The sequence below is a fragment of the Lutra lutra genome, chromosome 12, assembly GCF_902655055.1.
Source record: "Lutra lutra chromosome 12, mLutLut1.2, whole genome shotgun sequence".
In the NCBI taxonomy this organism is placed as follows: Eukaryota; Metazoa; Chordata; class Mammalia; order Carnivora; family Mustelidae; genus Lutra; species Lutra lutra.
This window is the reverse complement of record NC_062289.1, coordinates 8,274,497-8,293,317: the sequence shown is the minus strand read 5'-3', so window position 1 is coordinate 8,293,317 and position 18,821 is coordinate 8,274,497. Positions and strand designations below refer to the sequence as shown.

The 18,821-nt window shown below is 36.1% G+C and overlaps 1 protein-coding gene across 5 annotated transcripts in view; it reads left to right on the top strand.

Annotated features, from left to right (window-relative positions):
• Nucleotides 1-18,821, top strand: part of DOK6 (docking protein 6) — a 369,400-nt gene that overhangs the window by 122,294 nt on the left and 228,285 nt on the right. For all 5 annotated transcript variants that reach the window (XM_047697267.1, XM_047697268.1, XM_047697266.1 and 2 more), the window contains exon 3: nt 14,401-14,515. In XM_047697267.1, the coding sequence (XP_047553223.1) occupies nt 14,401-14,515 (115 nt within the window). The remainder of the gene's footprint in view (nt 1-14,400; nt 14,516-18,821) is intronic.

Genomic DNA, 18,821 nt, shown 5'->3' with positions numbered 1-18,821 from the left:
CTATCCAGTATCCAGATTTGGATATGGAATTAAGAATTCCATTTGTAGAAATAGTTGGGGGTGAGCTTTCACTAGTCCATCTATTAAACTTTCTATCTTTTCAGTTATGATGGCAGCATACATGACAAGCGCATTTTCCTCTGATTTCTCTGTTCCTTGCTGCTTGTTTGTCCTAGCGCTAGCATGGCTCTTGTTCTAGATTACCATGGTGTCACACCGTGGGACGTTTGGTGAGGCATTCGCTCCCCCTACACTCAGTTCTCATTCTCTGATGTTACTCTGGCAAATTGTCTCAGAACATGTAATGTTCTCTTTTTATTCAGCTTCTCTTTTTTTTTTTTTTTAAGATTTTATTTATTTATTTGAGAGAGAATGAGTGAGAGAGAGCATGAGCGAGGAGAAGGTCAGAGGGAGAAGCAGACTCCCCAAAGAGCTGGGAGCCTGATGCGGGACTCGATCCTGGAAGTCCGGGATCATGACCTGAGCCGAAGGCAGTTGCCCAACCAACTGAGCCACCCAGGCGCTCCTCAGCTTCTCTTTTTTTTACATTTTTCTCCAACAAAATCCCTTGATAGTTCATAATTTTTCTTGTTCTTGTGAAGGTATTATTTTACTTTAATTTCTAATTAATGATTATTAGAAGAGAAATCCTGTTGGGGTTTTGTGTGTGTGTGTGTGTTTACTATAATTTGACAATATTGTTGAATGCTTTTGTTGCTTCTAATAGTGTATTTTTCTGTTGACTCTGTTAGTGTTTATATGTCAGTAATGATTGCATGCAAAGATTGATAGTTTCACTTATTTTTTTCTTTGTTTCTTTTTTTTTTTTTTCCTTTCCTTACTCCCCAGGACCTATTTACATTAAGGCAGGGATAGACAGGGTACCTGCGTGTTTCTGCTAATAAGTGAAATGTGTCTAATGCTTACATATGAAGTAAAATATATTTTGGTATTTAACCTTTTAAACAATGAAAATTCCTTTCCTTTCTTGATATAGCAAAACTTACTTTCTCCCAAAAGATGTTGAAACCTAATCAATGATGTCATATTTTATCTACTGAGGTAACCATGTGATTTTTCTCATGTAATCTATCAACTTTGAGAAATACATTTGGACACTTTCTGATGTAAACTATACTTTTACTCCTGAAATAAACCTTACTTACATGTTGGGATTTGTTTTTCATTAATGAGTTTTTTTGGACTTTTCATATCTTATTTTAGGATCAATATTAGCCCAGACTCAGAAAGCAAAAGCAGGTTTTTGCTTTTTTTTTTTTTTCCTCTTGGAATATTTTGCAGAGAATATGAATTAATCAAACCTTACCAGTTTGGTAAAGCTCAATTATGAACGAGTCTAGAAATGGGCTATTAGGAGATGAGTATATTGTTTTGTTCAAGTTTTCTAATTTTTTTCTGCCACCATTTTGGCATCTTATATTTTTCTAGATATATATCCTTTCATCAGTGTTTTCAAACTAATTAGTATTCATTTGTTTTCGAGCTTCTTATTAATATTTAGATTTTTTTATTTGTTCAATTTTTCCCTTTTCATCTCGTACTTAATTCATCTCCACCTTCTCTCTTTTGCTTTCATCGAACTAGTCACAAGTCCCTTTTACTAATCCTTTCAAATGGACCTTTTGCTTTCATGCAACTTCTCATTTTTTTCTTCTTCATTTCAGTGATTTCTGCCATTGCCTTCATGATGTTATGATGTCTTTATTTATTGAAATTCTGTTTTTTAACTTTTTCAGTTGAATGCCTGAGTTCATTCTTTTCAACCTTCTGTATTCATGAAAAATATTTTTAAAGCCATGTTTTTTATGCACTTCTTTCTCAGTGTCCCTCAAATCTTAATATGTACTGTTTTGTTTTCATTAAAATGTATCTTGTAATTGAAATGATAATTTCCTTTTTAACTCAGATGTTCTTAGAAATGTGTTATTCCTTATTTATATACGTAGAATATTTAATCATCCATTTACTATAAATTGTAGTTATATTATATTATGGGTGTATACTGTAATTTATATAGCTTGGGTCTTTTGAGTTTACTAATACTATTTTATCATCAGATACCTGTTCAGTTTTTATAAATAATCCATATGTGCTAGGAAAAAAGCATATATATGTTTGTCACTGATAGTAGGTATGAGTGTGTAAGTCTATATAGACAACGTAAAAAACTTGACTCTATTGATTTTATTTGGCAGAACTTCCATATCTTTGCTTATGAGTGATTAACTATTTAACTCCCTGGTGAACTGTCAGATAATTTTGTCACCTGTGGTTATAATTTGTCCTTTTTAAAGTTAGTGTTTTTTTTATTTTGTTTATTTATTTGACAGACAGAGATCACAAGCAGGCAGAGAGGCAGGCAGAGAGAGAGGGGGAAGCTGGCTCCCTGCTGAGCAGAGAGCCCGATGCGGGGCTCGATATCAGGACCCTGGGATCACGACCTGAGCCGCAGGCAGGGGCTTAACCCACTGAGCCACCCAGGCGCCCCTAAAATTAGTTTATATATATATTGTATATTGTGGAGCTGTGTGGACTTTTGATTAATCACAAATTTAAAAAAGAAAAAAGAAACACATATTTAATACCTTTTAGGTAGGTCATGATGAACAGTGAGGTATCCTTGCTTTTTAGAAAACTATTATCTCATTAGAGAAATGGGGCTCTACAAATTTTTCTGATTTTTTGGCCATTTTTATCTTCAGTTAAGGCTACTAACTTTGTAACAAGTGGAGCAATTTTTCTTCAAATAATTCTGTGTAATTTTATTAGTTTTTAGGGCCGGCCTAACAAACTTCCAAAATGCCAGTTATTCTCTCACGGTCGGACGCTGGAAGTCAGAAATTCAGGTGTCAGCAGGGCTGCACCCTACAAAACTGGGAGGGGGCAGCCTTGCTTACCTTTTCCAGCCTCTGCGGGCTCTGGGGGCTTCTGGGTTGTGGCATCATCATTTCTGTCTTGGCTTCCACCTTCACATGGCCACCGTGCCATTGTCTCAACCCTCCCTCCGCTCTTCTCCTGTGAGAACATGTGTCATTGGATTTAGGGCCCGCTCTGAATCCAGGATGATCTCCTCCAACGTCCTAATTCAATTACATCTGCAGAGAACCTTGTCCCAAATAAGGCACACTTGAAGATTCTGGGGGTTAGTTAAGACTTCAAGATATCTTTTGGGAGCTATTTTTCAACCCCATACAATAATGAAGGAATTTAATTTTGTACATCTGCTAAGAAACGTTATCGTAGCCAGCTAGTTGCTATTAGGTCTGTGTAGTAAAATTGTAACTCTCAAAATAAGAATGGTATTATAGCTGACTGAGCTGTTTCATGCCTTTCTGTTCTTAGAGTCAGTGAAACATATTATTAGACATGCTAAATTTATACTGGGAGAGGGGAGAGGTTGAAAGGGGAGGGAGTGTAGGAAGGGGAGTAGAAGAGGGAAGGAGGGAGAAAAGACAGAAAGAAGTACATAGATTTCCTGTTTTAGTGTTTATTTTCTTATGTTAATTTTCTGCATTTCTTAGACCTGAAAACAGATTATGTTTAAATCTGTAAAAAAATAGGCCACCTGAAAATAATTTAGGGGTAATGAGGTAGTGAGTTTTTCTATTATTTCTTTTGTCATCCTTACAATTTGAGTCTCTGTTGTAGTTGAAGACACTTTCCTGTAGTAACTTCTTGATTAGCAGTTATTTGCCATTAATAAATTACATAAATTGGTGAGAAGAGCACTAGTCAGAGAAACAGGAGGCATGACCCTGATTCTGGTCATTGCTTTAACTTACTGTGTGATGGCCACCCAGATAGGGATGGCCACTTCCATTGTTAAATGAAGAAAGCTCAGCAGTAAGTTTGCTTTCTTAGTTAGGATGTTTTTGGCTGCAAGTAACAGAAAAGCCAGATCAAATGACTTAAGCAGAGTACTATGACAGATGACAGCGTGGCTAGAAAAAGAAACTGGCTTTGGGGTTGGTTGATTCAGTACCTCTTGTTCAAGAATGAAAATTAAAGGGACACCTGGGTGGCTCAGTGGGTTAAGCCTCTGCCTTCGGCTCAGCTCATGATCTCAGGGTCCTGGGATCGAGTCCCGCATCGGGCTCTCTGCTCAGCGGAGAACCTGCTTCCTCCTCTGTCTCTCTCTCTGCCTGCCTCTCTGCCTACTTGTGATCCCTCTCTGTGAAATAAATAAATAAAATCTTAAAAAAAAAAAAGAATGAAAATTAAAGACCGGTTCCCCCACCCCCATCTCTACTCTGCTACCTTAGGATTACCCTCCTCTTTAACTAGTAGAATGATAGCTGTAGCATTCCTCAATTATGACATCTAGACAACACACTGGAGAAGAGGGATGGTTTTAGCCCGAGACTACATTAGAAAGCATTCATCAGAAACCACCAGAAAACTTCTGTGCACATCTCATTAGTTATATTTCAGTCATATCCTTTTTCCTAAGCTGGTCATGAGCAAGGAGACCATCAGCCGAAGAATCACAAGTCCTACCATGGTACTTGGGGTGAGAGATACCCACTGGGGCACTTGAGCTATGTGATGCAAGGTCAGATAGCTGAACAAAATAGGGTTCAGGTATGAAGGAAGGAGCTGGAACTGTATGCTGTATACACAACCAATGGTGACTATTATAGTTAATTCCAGTTCTACTATAATTCTGTCTATAATCACTCTTTTCTAGATGATGCATTTCATAATGTCATTTAATATTTGAGAGACCTTAAATTTTTCAAAGACATAAAAACAAAGTTTGTAAGTATTGATAACACAAATGCTACAGTAGTCAAATAGTAAATGTTGGAGGACTATATCACAGCACATAGTATCAGAGCATGGAGACATGGGGGGCTTAAAGAATGAATTATATTGGGGCACCTGGGTGGCTCAGTTGGTTAAGCAACTGCCTTCGGGTCAGGTTCATGATCCTGGAGTCCCAGGATCGAGTCCCACCTCGGGCTCCCTGCTCGGCAGGAAGTCTGCTCTCCGCCTGACCTCTCCACTCTTACACTCTCTCTCTCAAATAAATTTAAAAAATTAAAAAAAAAAAGAATGAATTATATTGATTTTCTTAATATTATACATTTATATTTTTCAGTGACAGGAGACAAATATAAAGAAGCAGATACTGGAAAACTGATGTAGATTCTACTAGAAAGAAGCAATTATAAAATTTCTTTAGAAATGCTGCAGTGTAGTGGATATAATGTGTAGGGTAATACCAATATTTAAATTCTTATTATGAAAGCTTAGGACTTAAGCATGGAGAGAGTGAGATTTATTAATTGGAATAATTTTAAAATTTAGTAAAATACCCATCTTCTTTTCTTACTAGAAAAATAAGTATTCTTCATTCTAATGAAGTGATAGTGAATAAAGTTAAATGAATACTAAATAATAAAGTTAATAAAATAAACATTCTGTTAAACCAGTTTCTAAAATGTACCATCTTGTTCTCAAAAATAGAACCTTTGACTTAATTAAAACAGCCAGATTAGTAAAATATCAGGATTAATAGAATTATTAGTAAATTAATAAGAAAAGAGAGTGCAATTTATTGTCTAATTCATTTGATTTTACTTTTAAAAAGTCTGAATGTTAACTTTCTTTCACTTTTCAAAATACAGTTAGATTTATAGAAAGAAATTGAGCACTTAAATAGACAGATATCCAATCTCAATTGTCATGACAGCAAATTGATAAAAGTTACCTTAAGGGGCACCTGGGTGGCTCAGTGGGTTAAAGCCTCTGCCTTCGGCTCGGGTCATGATCTCAGGGTCCTGGGATCGAGCCCCGCATCGGGCTCTCTGCTCAGCGGGGAGCCTGCTTCCTCCTCTCTCTCTGCCTGCCTCTCTGCCTACTTGTGATCTCTGTCTGTCAAAAAATAAATAAATAAAATCTTAAAAAAAAAGTTACTTTAAAACGCAAAGTAATTTCAGTGTACATGCCTTTTCACCTTGATCCTTTACTCATGTTTTAATTGGGTTATTTGGGTGTATGTTTTTGCTATTGAGTTATACCCTTGTACATGTTGGATATTAATCTCTTAATTTGTTTGCAAATGTTTTCTCCATCTGTAGATTGCCTTTTCATTTTGTTGATTATTTCCTTTGCTGTGCAAAAACTTTTTTATTAGTACCATATGATTTCATGGAATCTTAAAAAAAAAAAAAAAGAATAAACAATCAAACAAAAAGCAGAATCAGACTTATAAATACAGAGAACAAATTGATGTTTGCCATAGGAGACCGGGGTCGGGGGATGGGCAAAATGGTTGAAAGGGAGAGGGGGATACATACGTCCTGTTACGGAATGAATAAAAATCTCAGGAATAAAAGTGCAGCATAGGGAATATAGTCCATGGTATTGTAATAGTGTTGCCTGGTGGCCAATGGTAGCTTCAGTTCTGATGAGCATAGCACAGTGTACAGAGTTGCTGAATCACCACGTTGGATACCTAAAACGAATGTACCATTGTGTGTCAACTCTACTCAAATTAAAAAAATAATAAAAAGAAAAAAGAAAAATATAAGTAAAAAAAAATACTTCCAAACGTACTTTGTAAGTCCGACATTACTATGATCCCAAAGCCAGACAGAGATACCACAAGGAAAGAAAACTACAAGCTAATATCTCTGATGAATGTAGAAGCAAAAATCCTCCATAACCTAACAAACCAAATTCATCAACACATCAAAAAGACAACATACCATGTCCAGGTGGGATGTGTTCCTGGGATGCAAAGTTGGTTTAACATATGTAAGTCAATGAGTGTGCTACAACACATTAACGGAATGAAAGATAAAAAATACACAGTCATCTCAATAGATGCAGAAAAAGCCTCTGACAAAGTTTAACATCCAATCATGATTTTAAAAAAACCTCTCAACTAAATATGTATAGAAGGAAATTTCTTTAACAAAATAAAGATGTTTATGAAAAGCTCACACCTAACATCATAATCAGTGGGGGGAAACTGAAAACTTTTACTCTAGGATCTAGTTCAAAACTGGGATGCCTCCTCTAACCACTTGTATTCTACTGTTCTACATATTACAAAGTACTAGAAAGAGCAATTAGACCAAATAAGGCATTAAAATGAGAAAGAAAGAAGTAAAATTATTTCCGTTTGTTGATGACATGATCTTATATCTAGAAAGTCCTATAGACTCTATTAAAAAAATCTTAAAACTGGGGCACCTGGGTGGCTCAGTGGGTTAAAGCCTCTGCCTTCAGCCCAAGTCATGATCCCAAGGTCCTGGGATCGAGCCCCTGCATCAGGCTCTCTGCGCAGTGGGGAGCTTGTTTCCTCCTCTCTCTCTGTCTGCCTCTCTGCCTGCTTGTGATCTCTGTCTGCCATATAAATAATAAAAAAATCTTAAAACTAATAAATGAATTGAGTAAAGTTGGAGAGCACAAAATCAGCATACAAAAATCAGTTGCATTTCATTATACAAACAGTGATCATTCCAAAAAGGAAATCAAGAAAACAATCCCATTTCTAATAGCAGCAAAAAAAAAAAAAAAAAGAATAAAACACTTAGAAATAAGTTTTAACCCGGGAGGTGAAAGAGTTGTCACTGAAAACGATAAATCACTGATGAAAGGAAGCAAAGAAGACACAGATGGAAATATCTTGTGTTCATAGATTGGAAGAATTCGTATTGTTAAGACGCATCTACCACCCAAAGTGATACATAGGCTCAGTACAATCTCTATCAAAATTTCAATGACATTTTTCACAGAAGCAGAAAAGAAACAGTTCTAAAATGTATATGGAATCACAAAAACCCTGAATAGCCAAAGCACTTCTGAGAAAGAAGAATAAAACTTTAGACATCATACTTGCTCATTTCCAGTTATTTTGGAAAATATAGTAATTGAAAGCTGTAGTAATTAAACAGCATAGAAACAGACACATAGGCCAATAGAATAGGGAGCCCAGAAAAACAAATATATTTTTATGTACACATGCAAAGAGATGAAACTGAACTCTTACACCATATACAAAAATCAGCTCAAAATGGATTAAAAACTTAAATGTAAAACCTAAAACCATAAAATCCCTAGAAGAAAACACAGGGGAAAGTTACTTGACATTATTCTGGGAAATGACTTTTTTGTTTTGTTTTGTTTTGTTTTTCTGTTTTGCTTTGTTTTGTTTTAAAATGACACCAAAACCTCAGGCAAAAAAGCAAAAATAAATAAATGAGAAAAGTAAATACAAAATCATTGTATTCTTAACACCATGGACTTGCCCATATAAGTAAATATACAAATATGTATGCTAATTTTATTTTTATGTTACTTAAGAACGGCTTGATGAGAGAGTAAAGTGATTACTTTTATGAAATCTAGATGCTTAAGTACATCTTTTTAATATTCTGTCAGGAAAAAATGACAAGAACTCCTAAAAAACCCTTCTGCTACACACTGACGTGCAGTGGTTATCCCCAGTAGGAGGAGTGGCAGGACTGTTGAAGGCACAGCAAAATAGTTCATTTCTTTTCAAAGAACACCTGTTTTAAAGATAGTCATTGAGAAACTCTGGTCCTTTAGATTTGGGTGTCAGACATTTTCTCAAAAATGAACCCATCTTTAAGGAAAACAACCGACAATATTTATCAGCAATGCTAAAATTTAAGGTTTCAAAGTGAATATTGGGGAGCCCTGTGTCTGCATTTTGGCGTTCGTCAACTTCTCAGAACTTACCGATTTTTGTGTGGAAATGGAGGTCGCTATTAATGAATATTTTTATACTAATAATGAAATATGGCAATGTAAGATCTTTAACTCAGCACACCAATATTTTCCCAATGACCAAGGTTGAAAATAGTTCTGTGGATTTTAATGCAACAGAGTGTAAAAGCATATGATGTGACTCTGCATGACAATAACCTTTAAGAAAGCGTTGGTCAAGTTTGGAGATAGAATCAAAGACAAATATCCACAATTGGCTCAAATGCTCTTAAGTTATTCTTCCCTTTTATGACCTCATGTCTGGGTGAGGCCTTGTTTTCTGTATACGCTTGATGGAAACAATGTATTGCATCAGACTGAATTCAGAAGCAGGTATGAGTTTCAAACAGTCTTCTGTGAGGCCAGACATGAAGAGCTTTGCAAGAATGTGAAAACATTGCCATTCTTAACCTATTTGGGGAATTTTTTACTCTAAAATATTATGTGTGTTACCATGCAGTGAGTTTAGGATCATTTTTAAACACACAAATAAACATTTAATAATTTCTATTTTCATTTCCCTCACGGTGATCATTGATAGATACAACCCACGTGAGTAGAGTAGGACAGGGGAGCAAGTCTTGGGAGGTGTCTCTGTATAGAGAGACAACTTTAAAATCCAGGTGCCCTGTCTATAAACTTGTTGTAGAAATACAGATGTTGTTCCTTTACGCTCCTTTAGCTCTGTTTTTAATTGTTTCATAGGGTTTGTCACTGTTGTTTGTGATCTTATCACCCCAACTAAATTATGAAGTCCACAGAAAAAGGTTATAATGTTCCATCTTTGAACTTTCTGACTTTATCACCAGGAATTCCTCAGGGATTACTCCTCAGAATGAAAATTAAATAGCACCACTTAGCAAAGTCGCCATTTAGGTATGTTTATAGGTGGGTTTTAATTGTATTACTTAATAAGACCTTTACATTACTGACCATGGGATTTATTGACTTAGACCTGAACAGCCTGAATCTTTTGAAAGTAACTTCGCTCAGATTAAATTCTGCTCATTTCATATTTATTTAAAGTAACTATCTCTTTTATTAAACTTTGATTGTATTTTGTACTTTTATAGCCATGTGAATAATCAGGATTTAGAAATAAACATATTGATACATATTATTGAAATGCTCTAGGAATTCAGAATTTTAATAAATGTTGATTATTTTTATGTCCATTGACAGGTTTTAGACGAATACAGACATGTTTGTTTTGAAAATTAAAAAATATTTTAAAATATTCATTTTAATGAATGAATTTCTTTCATTCATCTAAGATAATACAGAGTTCCTTCCTGGGTAGTAAATCCACAGAATACTGAGAGGGAAAAGTGAAGGGAAGAGATTCAGATATATTAGATCTTGACCTAAGTTGTGATTCACAATACTTTTTAAAATGTATTTTGAATTAAAGAAGAGCAGTTCTGGAGATAACCTTCTTAAAACAACTTCTGGTACAATATGATAACATTTTATAATTTAGTGTAACACTTGAACGTCCTAACCAAGACAACGTGAGAAGCAGAATTTTGTCATCCTCATGAGTATTTGCTTTCCTGGCATCTCTTTAATGTCAGAGCCTAGACTGGAGCGCATAGCATCACACTACTGATCAGCAACAAAGAGTCTTGCCCTGTTCTGGAAACCAGTGTAACAATGTCTGCTTGAAGAGGTTGTCTGCATTTCCAAATGTAAATTTTACAGAAGAGCAAACACAGTGTTCACACTACATCATCTGACAGATTGCCTGAGGCACAGAAGTTAGAAAATCCCTAGTGCTTGCTGCATTTTGCTAAACTATCCATTAATTTGTTTTGTTGATTTTTGCCGTGAGAGAACAAAAAAGATGGGACCCACAGTATCTGTTCTAATATTCTTTTATATTTGTAAATAAAATACTTGGGAATGGCCCTTGAGGAGAATAATAAATGCTTTTATGATATTGTTTTGTACAACTGGGTGTTACACATGATGTAGCTTAGAAAGTATATCACTTCCATGCTCACCTGCCATAAATTGCATGAATTCTTGGGCAACACATAATCTTCATTGCTTTTAGACTCTGCTAAATTCTGGCAAGATCCTTTGTTTAGCTAAAATTAATAATACTTGAGAATAATATATCTTCTTCAAATATAACTTCAGTGTGCTATTTTAGAACAAAATTCAGCTTAAATATTATGGGAGTCTTGTCAAACCATTTAAAAATTCAACAGTTTAACTTTATTTGAGAATGTGCTTTTAGGTACTTTAAATATAATATGTGAATTATTTTTCCAAAAAAAAAGAATTCTCATCTTTCTCTCCAAGGTATTAATCCTCAGAAACTGTGGATATTGATGTCTAATTTTTCTTTTCTGGAAAAGAAATGAAATGAGTATTTTCAGATACGTAGATATGTAAATAGATACAAGAAGGGGGGCGCCTGTGTGGCTCAGTGGGTCAGGGCCTCTGCCTTCAGCTCGGGTCGTTGTCCCGGGGTCCTGGGATTGAGCCCTGCATCGGGCTCTCTGCCCAGCGGGGAGCGTGCTTCCTCCTATCTCTCTGCCTGCCTCTCTGCCTACTTGTGATCTTTGTCTGACAAATAAATAAATAAAATCTTAAAAAAAAAAGCATATATATTATATGCATGTGTACATGTATTTGGATATATGCATAAACATGAAACAAACATTTTGTAGATTATTTTGCTTAAAAACCACTCATCTTACGATTTTAATTTTGCATGTTAATCTTAATGAGATAATTACAAGGAAGAGAAAAGTAAATATCAAAAGAAGGCTATATTAAAATTAGCTTCTCTCTGGGTTGCCTGGGTGGCTCAGTGGTTAAGCGTCTGCCTTCCACTTGGGTTGTGATCCCGGGGTCCTGGGATCCAGCCCCATGTTGGGCTCCCTGCTCAGCGGGAAGCCTGATTCTCCCTCTCCCACTCCCCCTGCTTGTGTTCCCTCTGTCACTGTCTCTGTCTCTGTCAAATAAATAAATAAAATCTTTAAAAAAATGAAATAAAATAAAATTAGCTTCTCAGTATTGAGACAGAACTGTAAATTCACTGTGACAGAGAATAAAAGGGCTCCTCTGGACAGCTTACACAGCAACCCCCAGTAGTGGGTTTGTTATTTTATGAGGCTAAAAGTGTAGGTTTCCCTAGACTTCTAAAGTCTAAACTAAAGCCACAGATTTTAGAAGGGAATGTGACAGAGAACACCAGCCTCTTTAAAAGTAGCCACATAGTTATACTTTACAGACATTATTTTCCATGACATGGGTATAATTTTTGATCACGAATTGATACTTTTAACTATTTTGATACTATCATGTCCTCATCAATATTGGGGGTATCATCTTCAAAAATGGAGGACTCAAATTTTAAAAATATATGAAATATATCTATACCTTTTTCTCCACGTAGAATACTGGTTGGCCACTGATGGTGCTTCTGGGATAGCATTTCAAGTCATGAATGGACTTAAGTCTTTCCCTTCAGCAAAATTCTCCATTTGCAGTTAGAGCATGTGCCGTAAGATGACAAACATTGATCATACATCAAGCAAGTCAAAACTGGTACTCTTGTCAAGATAAGGGAAATACCCAGTTCCTGCCCATGCTAGCCGTCCTCTCTGACCTCAGGTGGGGAGCACTGAGAAACACTTGTAAAGTCCAAAACCCGGACCTTATCTTAGGACTAGAGAATGCTTCCCCTCCCCCCACACCTCATTGCCGCGCCAGGAGGGGCCTCATTATGGCAATTCTTTTGACCCAACACATCATGTCTGGCTATGAAGAAAAAAATTACAAGAAAGGAGAAAAGTTAGAACCATATAAAATGCACAATTAGAATAATACAATGCAGAAAAAGAGTAGAAGACTGAATAAGAACAAAGAGCAAGGGTAACAAACAGGAAACAGTAACAAATAGGGCAGATATTAATACAGCTTTATCAACAATCACTTCAAACATCATCAGTCTAAAAAGAGATTATCAGAGTGGATCCAAAAAACAAGATCCAACTATATGTTTTGAAAAAGAAACCCACTCTAAATATAAATAGAAAGATTAACAGTAAAAGGATATTGAAAAACATACCATGCTAACATTAATCAAAAAATATAATTTGAAAATTCATTAAAAATATAACACACTAACATTAATTTTAAAAGGGAGTAGCTATTTTAATTTCAGACAAAGAAGACTTCAAAGCAAGGAAGATTATTAGGGATAAAGAAAGTCATTACATACTGATACATAGGTCAACCCTACAAGAAGCCATAACAATCTTTAGTGTGTGTGTGTGCACCGAAAACAGCATCAATCCACATGAGTCAAAAATTGACAGAACAACAAAGAGAAATAGATGCATCTACTATCATACGTGGAGTCTTCAGTACCCCTTTCTCACAAATGGACAGGTCCAGCAGGCAGAAAATCAGTAAGGACCCTGTTGAACGCAACAGCACCGTCAGTCAACCGGAAATAGTGGACATCTATAGACAACATCAACAAACAACAGAACACATTCTTCCAACTCACGTGGAACGTTCAATGAAGATACACCACATTCTGGGCCACGAAACATATCTACACAAATATAAAAGAATAGAAATCGTACAATATCTGCAATGAGACCACAATGGAATTAAACTGGAAATCAATGATGGCAAGGTAGCTGGAAAATCCCCAAATGTGTGGAGATTAAACAACACAGTTTTAATCGATACGTGAGTCCAAAAAGAAACCTCAAGAGAGATTTTTAAATCTTTGAACTAAGTGAAAATGAGAGCGAACCTGTCAAATCTTTTAGTCAGAAGAAATAACATTCAGCATGTTGACAGGTAGATTTAAGAAAAATTCATTCGTGCAATGGTATTATTGCACTGAGTTTGCGGTGTAGTGGAGAGAGTAGACATTTGCCCATCTCTCTGGACTGTGGAGAAAAAGAAACGGTGCACAAGTTATAGCAGAGGAACTTATTCCCATAGACAGTTTGGAGCTAGAATAAGTAAGTTTATTAAATACTTATTAATTGCCAAATGATGGAAGAATTGCTAACCTGGGTGCATGAATCATGGATGGGCCTTGGTGAGAGAAAGGCGTGAGGTAGTAGTGGGTACATGGGCTTATGAACACTTTGTGCATTTTTCTGGGAAGCAGGTCCATGGCTTATATTTATGACCCCAAATTTTCTAGTCACTTTTTCTGCCAGTCAACTGGTGTCCATTGCATTCTGACTCTCGTCCCACCAAAAACGTGCACAATGGATGGGAGTTAGGAGAGAAGAGAGATACTGAATCCAATGAGAATTTAACAAAAGAGTAACGAGAATCTTCTGGGTGCCACCCTTACTATTACTGGCAGAAGATACAATTTTCATAAAAACACGGAGTCCTTGCTTTTGTGGAGGTTATTCTACATAATTTTTAGACTATTTTAAAATTCAGCAAACCAGGGCCAAAACTGAGGGCAGAGGAGAAGCCATACTTGTTGCGCTCTCACTTGTATTTGGCTATACAGTTAACGGGAAGAGGGTATAAATACTCAGTGGGAAGTGGTTTAAGAGAGGAATGCCTGATCATTTTGTTTCAGCGCTCCGGTACACAGTGTCTTCTGTAACACTAAGTGAAAAATATTTTTCTTTCAAGGTAACGGAACTGCACAACATCAAAAATATAACCAGACTGCCTCGAGAGACAAAGAAGCACGCCGTGGCAATTATCTTTCATGATGAAACGTCAAAGACATTTGCCTGTGAGTCAGGTAAGCAATTATAGCCCGGTCTACAGCTTGTGGAAATTGAACTACTTCAGAGACAATGGCCCAGATGGATTAAGTCATACCCCTGAATAGGGAGGCTTCTTGTGATAAGACTGTGCTATGGAAGACTGTAGGGAGAAGCTCAACGTATTGATTTCTACAGATGTTTGGGGTGCTTGTTTATTATCTGTCTGTGTCTGGATTTTGCTCCCAGGTGGTTGGAGGACTCTTGAGATTTCTATTCAAGCTTGAAGAATTAAGTAAACAGTGCCTGGGAGATATTGTTAGGGTGAGATTGTGACTTGTATTCTGGTTTCTGCTGGGTGTAGCTGTAGGCATTTGGTGGGAAAATAATCACACCGCCATGCAGAATGTGGGGCAAAGCACAGCTGAAGTCCCCAGACATCCCAAAACTGAATTCTGAGCAATTGGTTGCTTTCATGGGTTCTCAGTACTACAAGTAAATACATTTCAGATTGAATTTTAGCATCCCAGCTCATAAAGCACTCTGACATCGCTGAGACGTATGGCAGCTTATAGTTTGAACCTGCAGTGTTTTTCATTTTGAAATCCCTGTGCTATGCAATGTATTAGCTGGCTTATTATAGCTTTTTAAAGATTTTGCTCAATGAAATGGTGCATTCGTTTTATAATAGATGGAAGCGAAAAGCACTAAGGGTTTGAAAGATGTGGATTTAAAATTAGAGTGAAGTCTTTGGTAGAAGCCTTACTGGGTTGTTTTTTTTGTTTTGTTTTGTTTTGTTTTGTTTTTAAAGAAAGTAAAGCTTCTGGATTTATAGTTAAAGTTTATAGGTGTAATTAATACCAGGTTCTCTTATTCTAAAACTGATAATGTCACCTTGCCTAAATAAAACTGTTCACAGCTCCTCACCTACACTTTTCTTAGTTTTGCTAAACTGAGTTGGAATTTATCAATATGTTTTTCCTTGGAAGCCTTTCATCCCTTTTGCCATACTTCTCTTCGCTCTTCATCTGGCTTCATTTCATCATTTAAAATTGACTTTTGGCACTGCACAGAAGTCTGTTAACTGGTGATATCAATTCCATTTCATAATCGAACCCGTCCCAACCTTGCTGGTATCATTTGTTAACATCCAAAAGTATTTGTGCCTTCTTGTTCACTGTCTTAAAACTGTCTCACCACTTCACTTTGCTCTGAGCTCTTAGATAATGTCTCATATGAAAACTAACAACCAGAAAATTGGTTTTCCAAAAAAGATAAAAGATAATTTTCACTCTTGTTGTGTACTTCAATTTTCACTACTGCCTTACAGTTTTGAAATTATACTGAGCCATGTGGTGGGTACGTACACAACACTGGAGTCTGTTATTTCAGATAAGAATGATACTGAATTATGTTTCTGAAACGCAGATGCAGAGTTGTACCCCACATATCTAACACTGGAAGCTTTTTCAGATTTTCAGATTTTATTTATTTATTTATTGTGGTGGTGGTGGTGGTTTCATGGGTCATGTAAGATTTTGGAGAAACAAAGACTCCTACCCTAAAACAAAATGGCCTTAATTTCCAAGAGAAGAACTTCAAGACAGTGCAGCTGAAGCTAGATCCAAATGTAAAAACAAAAGAATGTATTTATTTGAATTCCTGGCAGAGTTTTCAATTCATTTGAATTATGACTTATTTGGATTATTTGTTTTTAAAATCACTTTTGTGTATGTAGATGTAGCAGTCTGCTTGAAGCTAATAGTAAAAATGTTTAAGAAACAATGGCACAATTTTATTAAATTTTCTTAACTTCACGGCACATGACAATGGAAAAAAAGAAAGGACTTGAAACACATAAACAGGGAATTTGAGTACTTCTAGCAAATTTTATTTTTTAGATTGATGTTAAGATCAGTAGTCCATGTCTGCTGATAAAATGGCAAAATCATTTGGAAAAAAGACTCCCAACTGCAAAGCAGTCACAGATGTGAAAATCAAAACAGCAATACAGTTAAAGCCAAAATTAAAAGGAGCTCTCACATTTATTTCTAATGCGAATGCAGGTCAAAGTGTGTTCTCATGATAGCTAGTGACTATGTGAATTGCCTCAATTATTTTTTTTCAAGAAAACTGGCAGCTACTATTAAATAAGTATGCATCCCCTTGACTCAGTGAGTGTCTTTGGGAAAATATCCTGTAGAAACATACATACCAGCACATGAAGTCATAGGTTTAAGCAAATTGTGTGTAATGACAACGAAATTGGAAACAAATGAATGGCTATCAAGAAAATACTTGAACAAATTATGGTGCTTTGTTATCACGAAATATTATGCAATCCCTAGAAAGAATTCTAATTGAGCCAATTAACTGGAAGACATTTCTATGAATTTTAGTACTTCAAGCAAAACAAACCAACAGAGAACTGTATACTGAATAATCACATTTGTAAAAGAAACGACAAGAGACATAGCATGTGTTTTACCAAGAGTTACCTTGGGTAAGAGGGAATAATAAGGAGGTGGGTGGAAAAGGAAGCTGGGGAAAAAATGCAAAAGTGAAAAAGGAAAAGAAAAGAAAATGAACAGAAGAAAATACCCAGCATATAAACTATCCCACTTACATGAAATTATGTGTATGTGATTGTGTGAATGAACATATCCAGTTTTTTAATCCAGTCAGTCATCAGGGAAATGCAAATTAAAACCACAGTATATCACTATGCACCTATCAGAATTGCTAAAATTTTTTAAAAAATAACACCACCAAATTCTTGTGAGGTCACAAAGAAACTAGATCCCTCATGTGCTGCTGACTGAAACTTAAAATGATACAGACACTCTGGAAAGTGGTTAGCAGCCTCTTATAAAATTAAACAGGTCATTATTACACAATCCAGCAATTGCATTCTTGGATATTTAGCTCAGAAAAAAAATGGAAATTTATATTCATACATACACATATGCACATACAAAAAGTACTCATAATAGCTTTTGCTCATAATCGACACAAACTGGAAAGAACCCAGATGTCTTTTAATAAACTGTGGTATACTCACATAGCATGAAATTGTCCTCAGCCATAAAAAGGAACAAATTATTGATAAAAGCAGCAGCCTGGATGAATTTTGACTGAGTTTTGTCAAGGGGGAAAAAGCCAATCCAGTATGGAGATTCCTCAAAAATTAAAAATAGAGCTACCCTATGACCCTGCAATTGCACTACTGGGTATTTACCCCAAAGATACTGATGTAGGGAAAAGAAGGATCATATATACCCCAGTGTTCATAGCAGCAATGTCCACAATTGCCAAACTGTGAAAAGAGCCAAGATGCCCTTCAACAGACGAATGGATAAGAAGATGTGGTCCATATATACAATGGAATATTACGCAGCCATCAGAAAGGATGAATACCCAGCTTTTGTATCAACATGCACAGGAATGGAGGATATTATGCTGAGTGAAATAAGTCAAACAGAGTCAATTATTATATGGTTTCACTTACTTGTGGAGCATAAGGAATAACACGGAGGACATTGGGAGATGGGGAAGAGAAGTGAGTTGGGGGAAATTGGAGGGGGAGACAAACCATGAGAGACTGTGGACTCTGAGAAACAAACTAGGGTTTTGGAGGGGATGGACGTGGGGGGGTTGGGTGAACCTGGTGGTGGGTGTTAAGGAGGGCATGTACTGCATGGAGCATTGGGTGTGGTGCATAAGCAATGAATCTTGGAACCCTGAAAAAATTAAATTAAATGTTTTAAAAAGCCAATCCCAAAAGATGTATTTTGTGATTCCACTTACATAACATCTGTGAAATGATAAATTTTAGAGATGAAGGACACTTTAGTTGTCAGAGGTGATGAATGGGATTGGGGGTTTGGAGTCCCAGGGGGATATACGGTCATAAAAGTTATATGAACTTGTATTGGCACTGAACAGTTGTCTTGATTGTAATGGTGCATAAACAAACTTATGCAGGTGGCAAGTTGTATAGAAGTCACACATACAAGTAAGTACAAGTAAAACTGTGGAAATCAGAATAAGATCAGTACCCTATCAATGTCAGTATCTTGGTTAATGATATTACACTATCATTTTGCAAAATATCACCTTTGGGGGGAAGTGGGCAAAGTTTAGACAGAATTTCTCTGTAGTATTTCTTACTACTACATGTGAATCTACAATTATCTCAAAAAACCTTGCAGTAAAAAATACATCTAGACTATCTCTAAGGCCATCTGTAATATATATTTTCTAAGTTAAAAGACAGGGTAGGGAGGGACTTGCAGGAAGAAAAAAAGTGTTTGGCTTATTCTAATATGATAAACAGAAACTGAC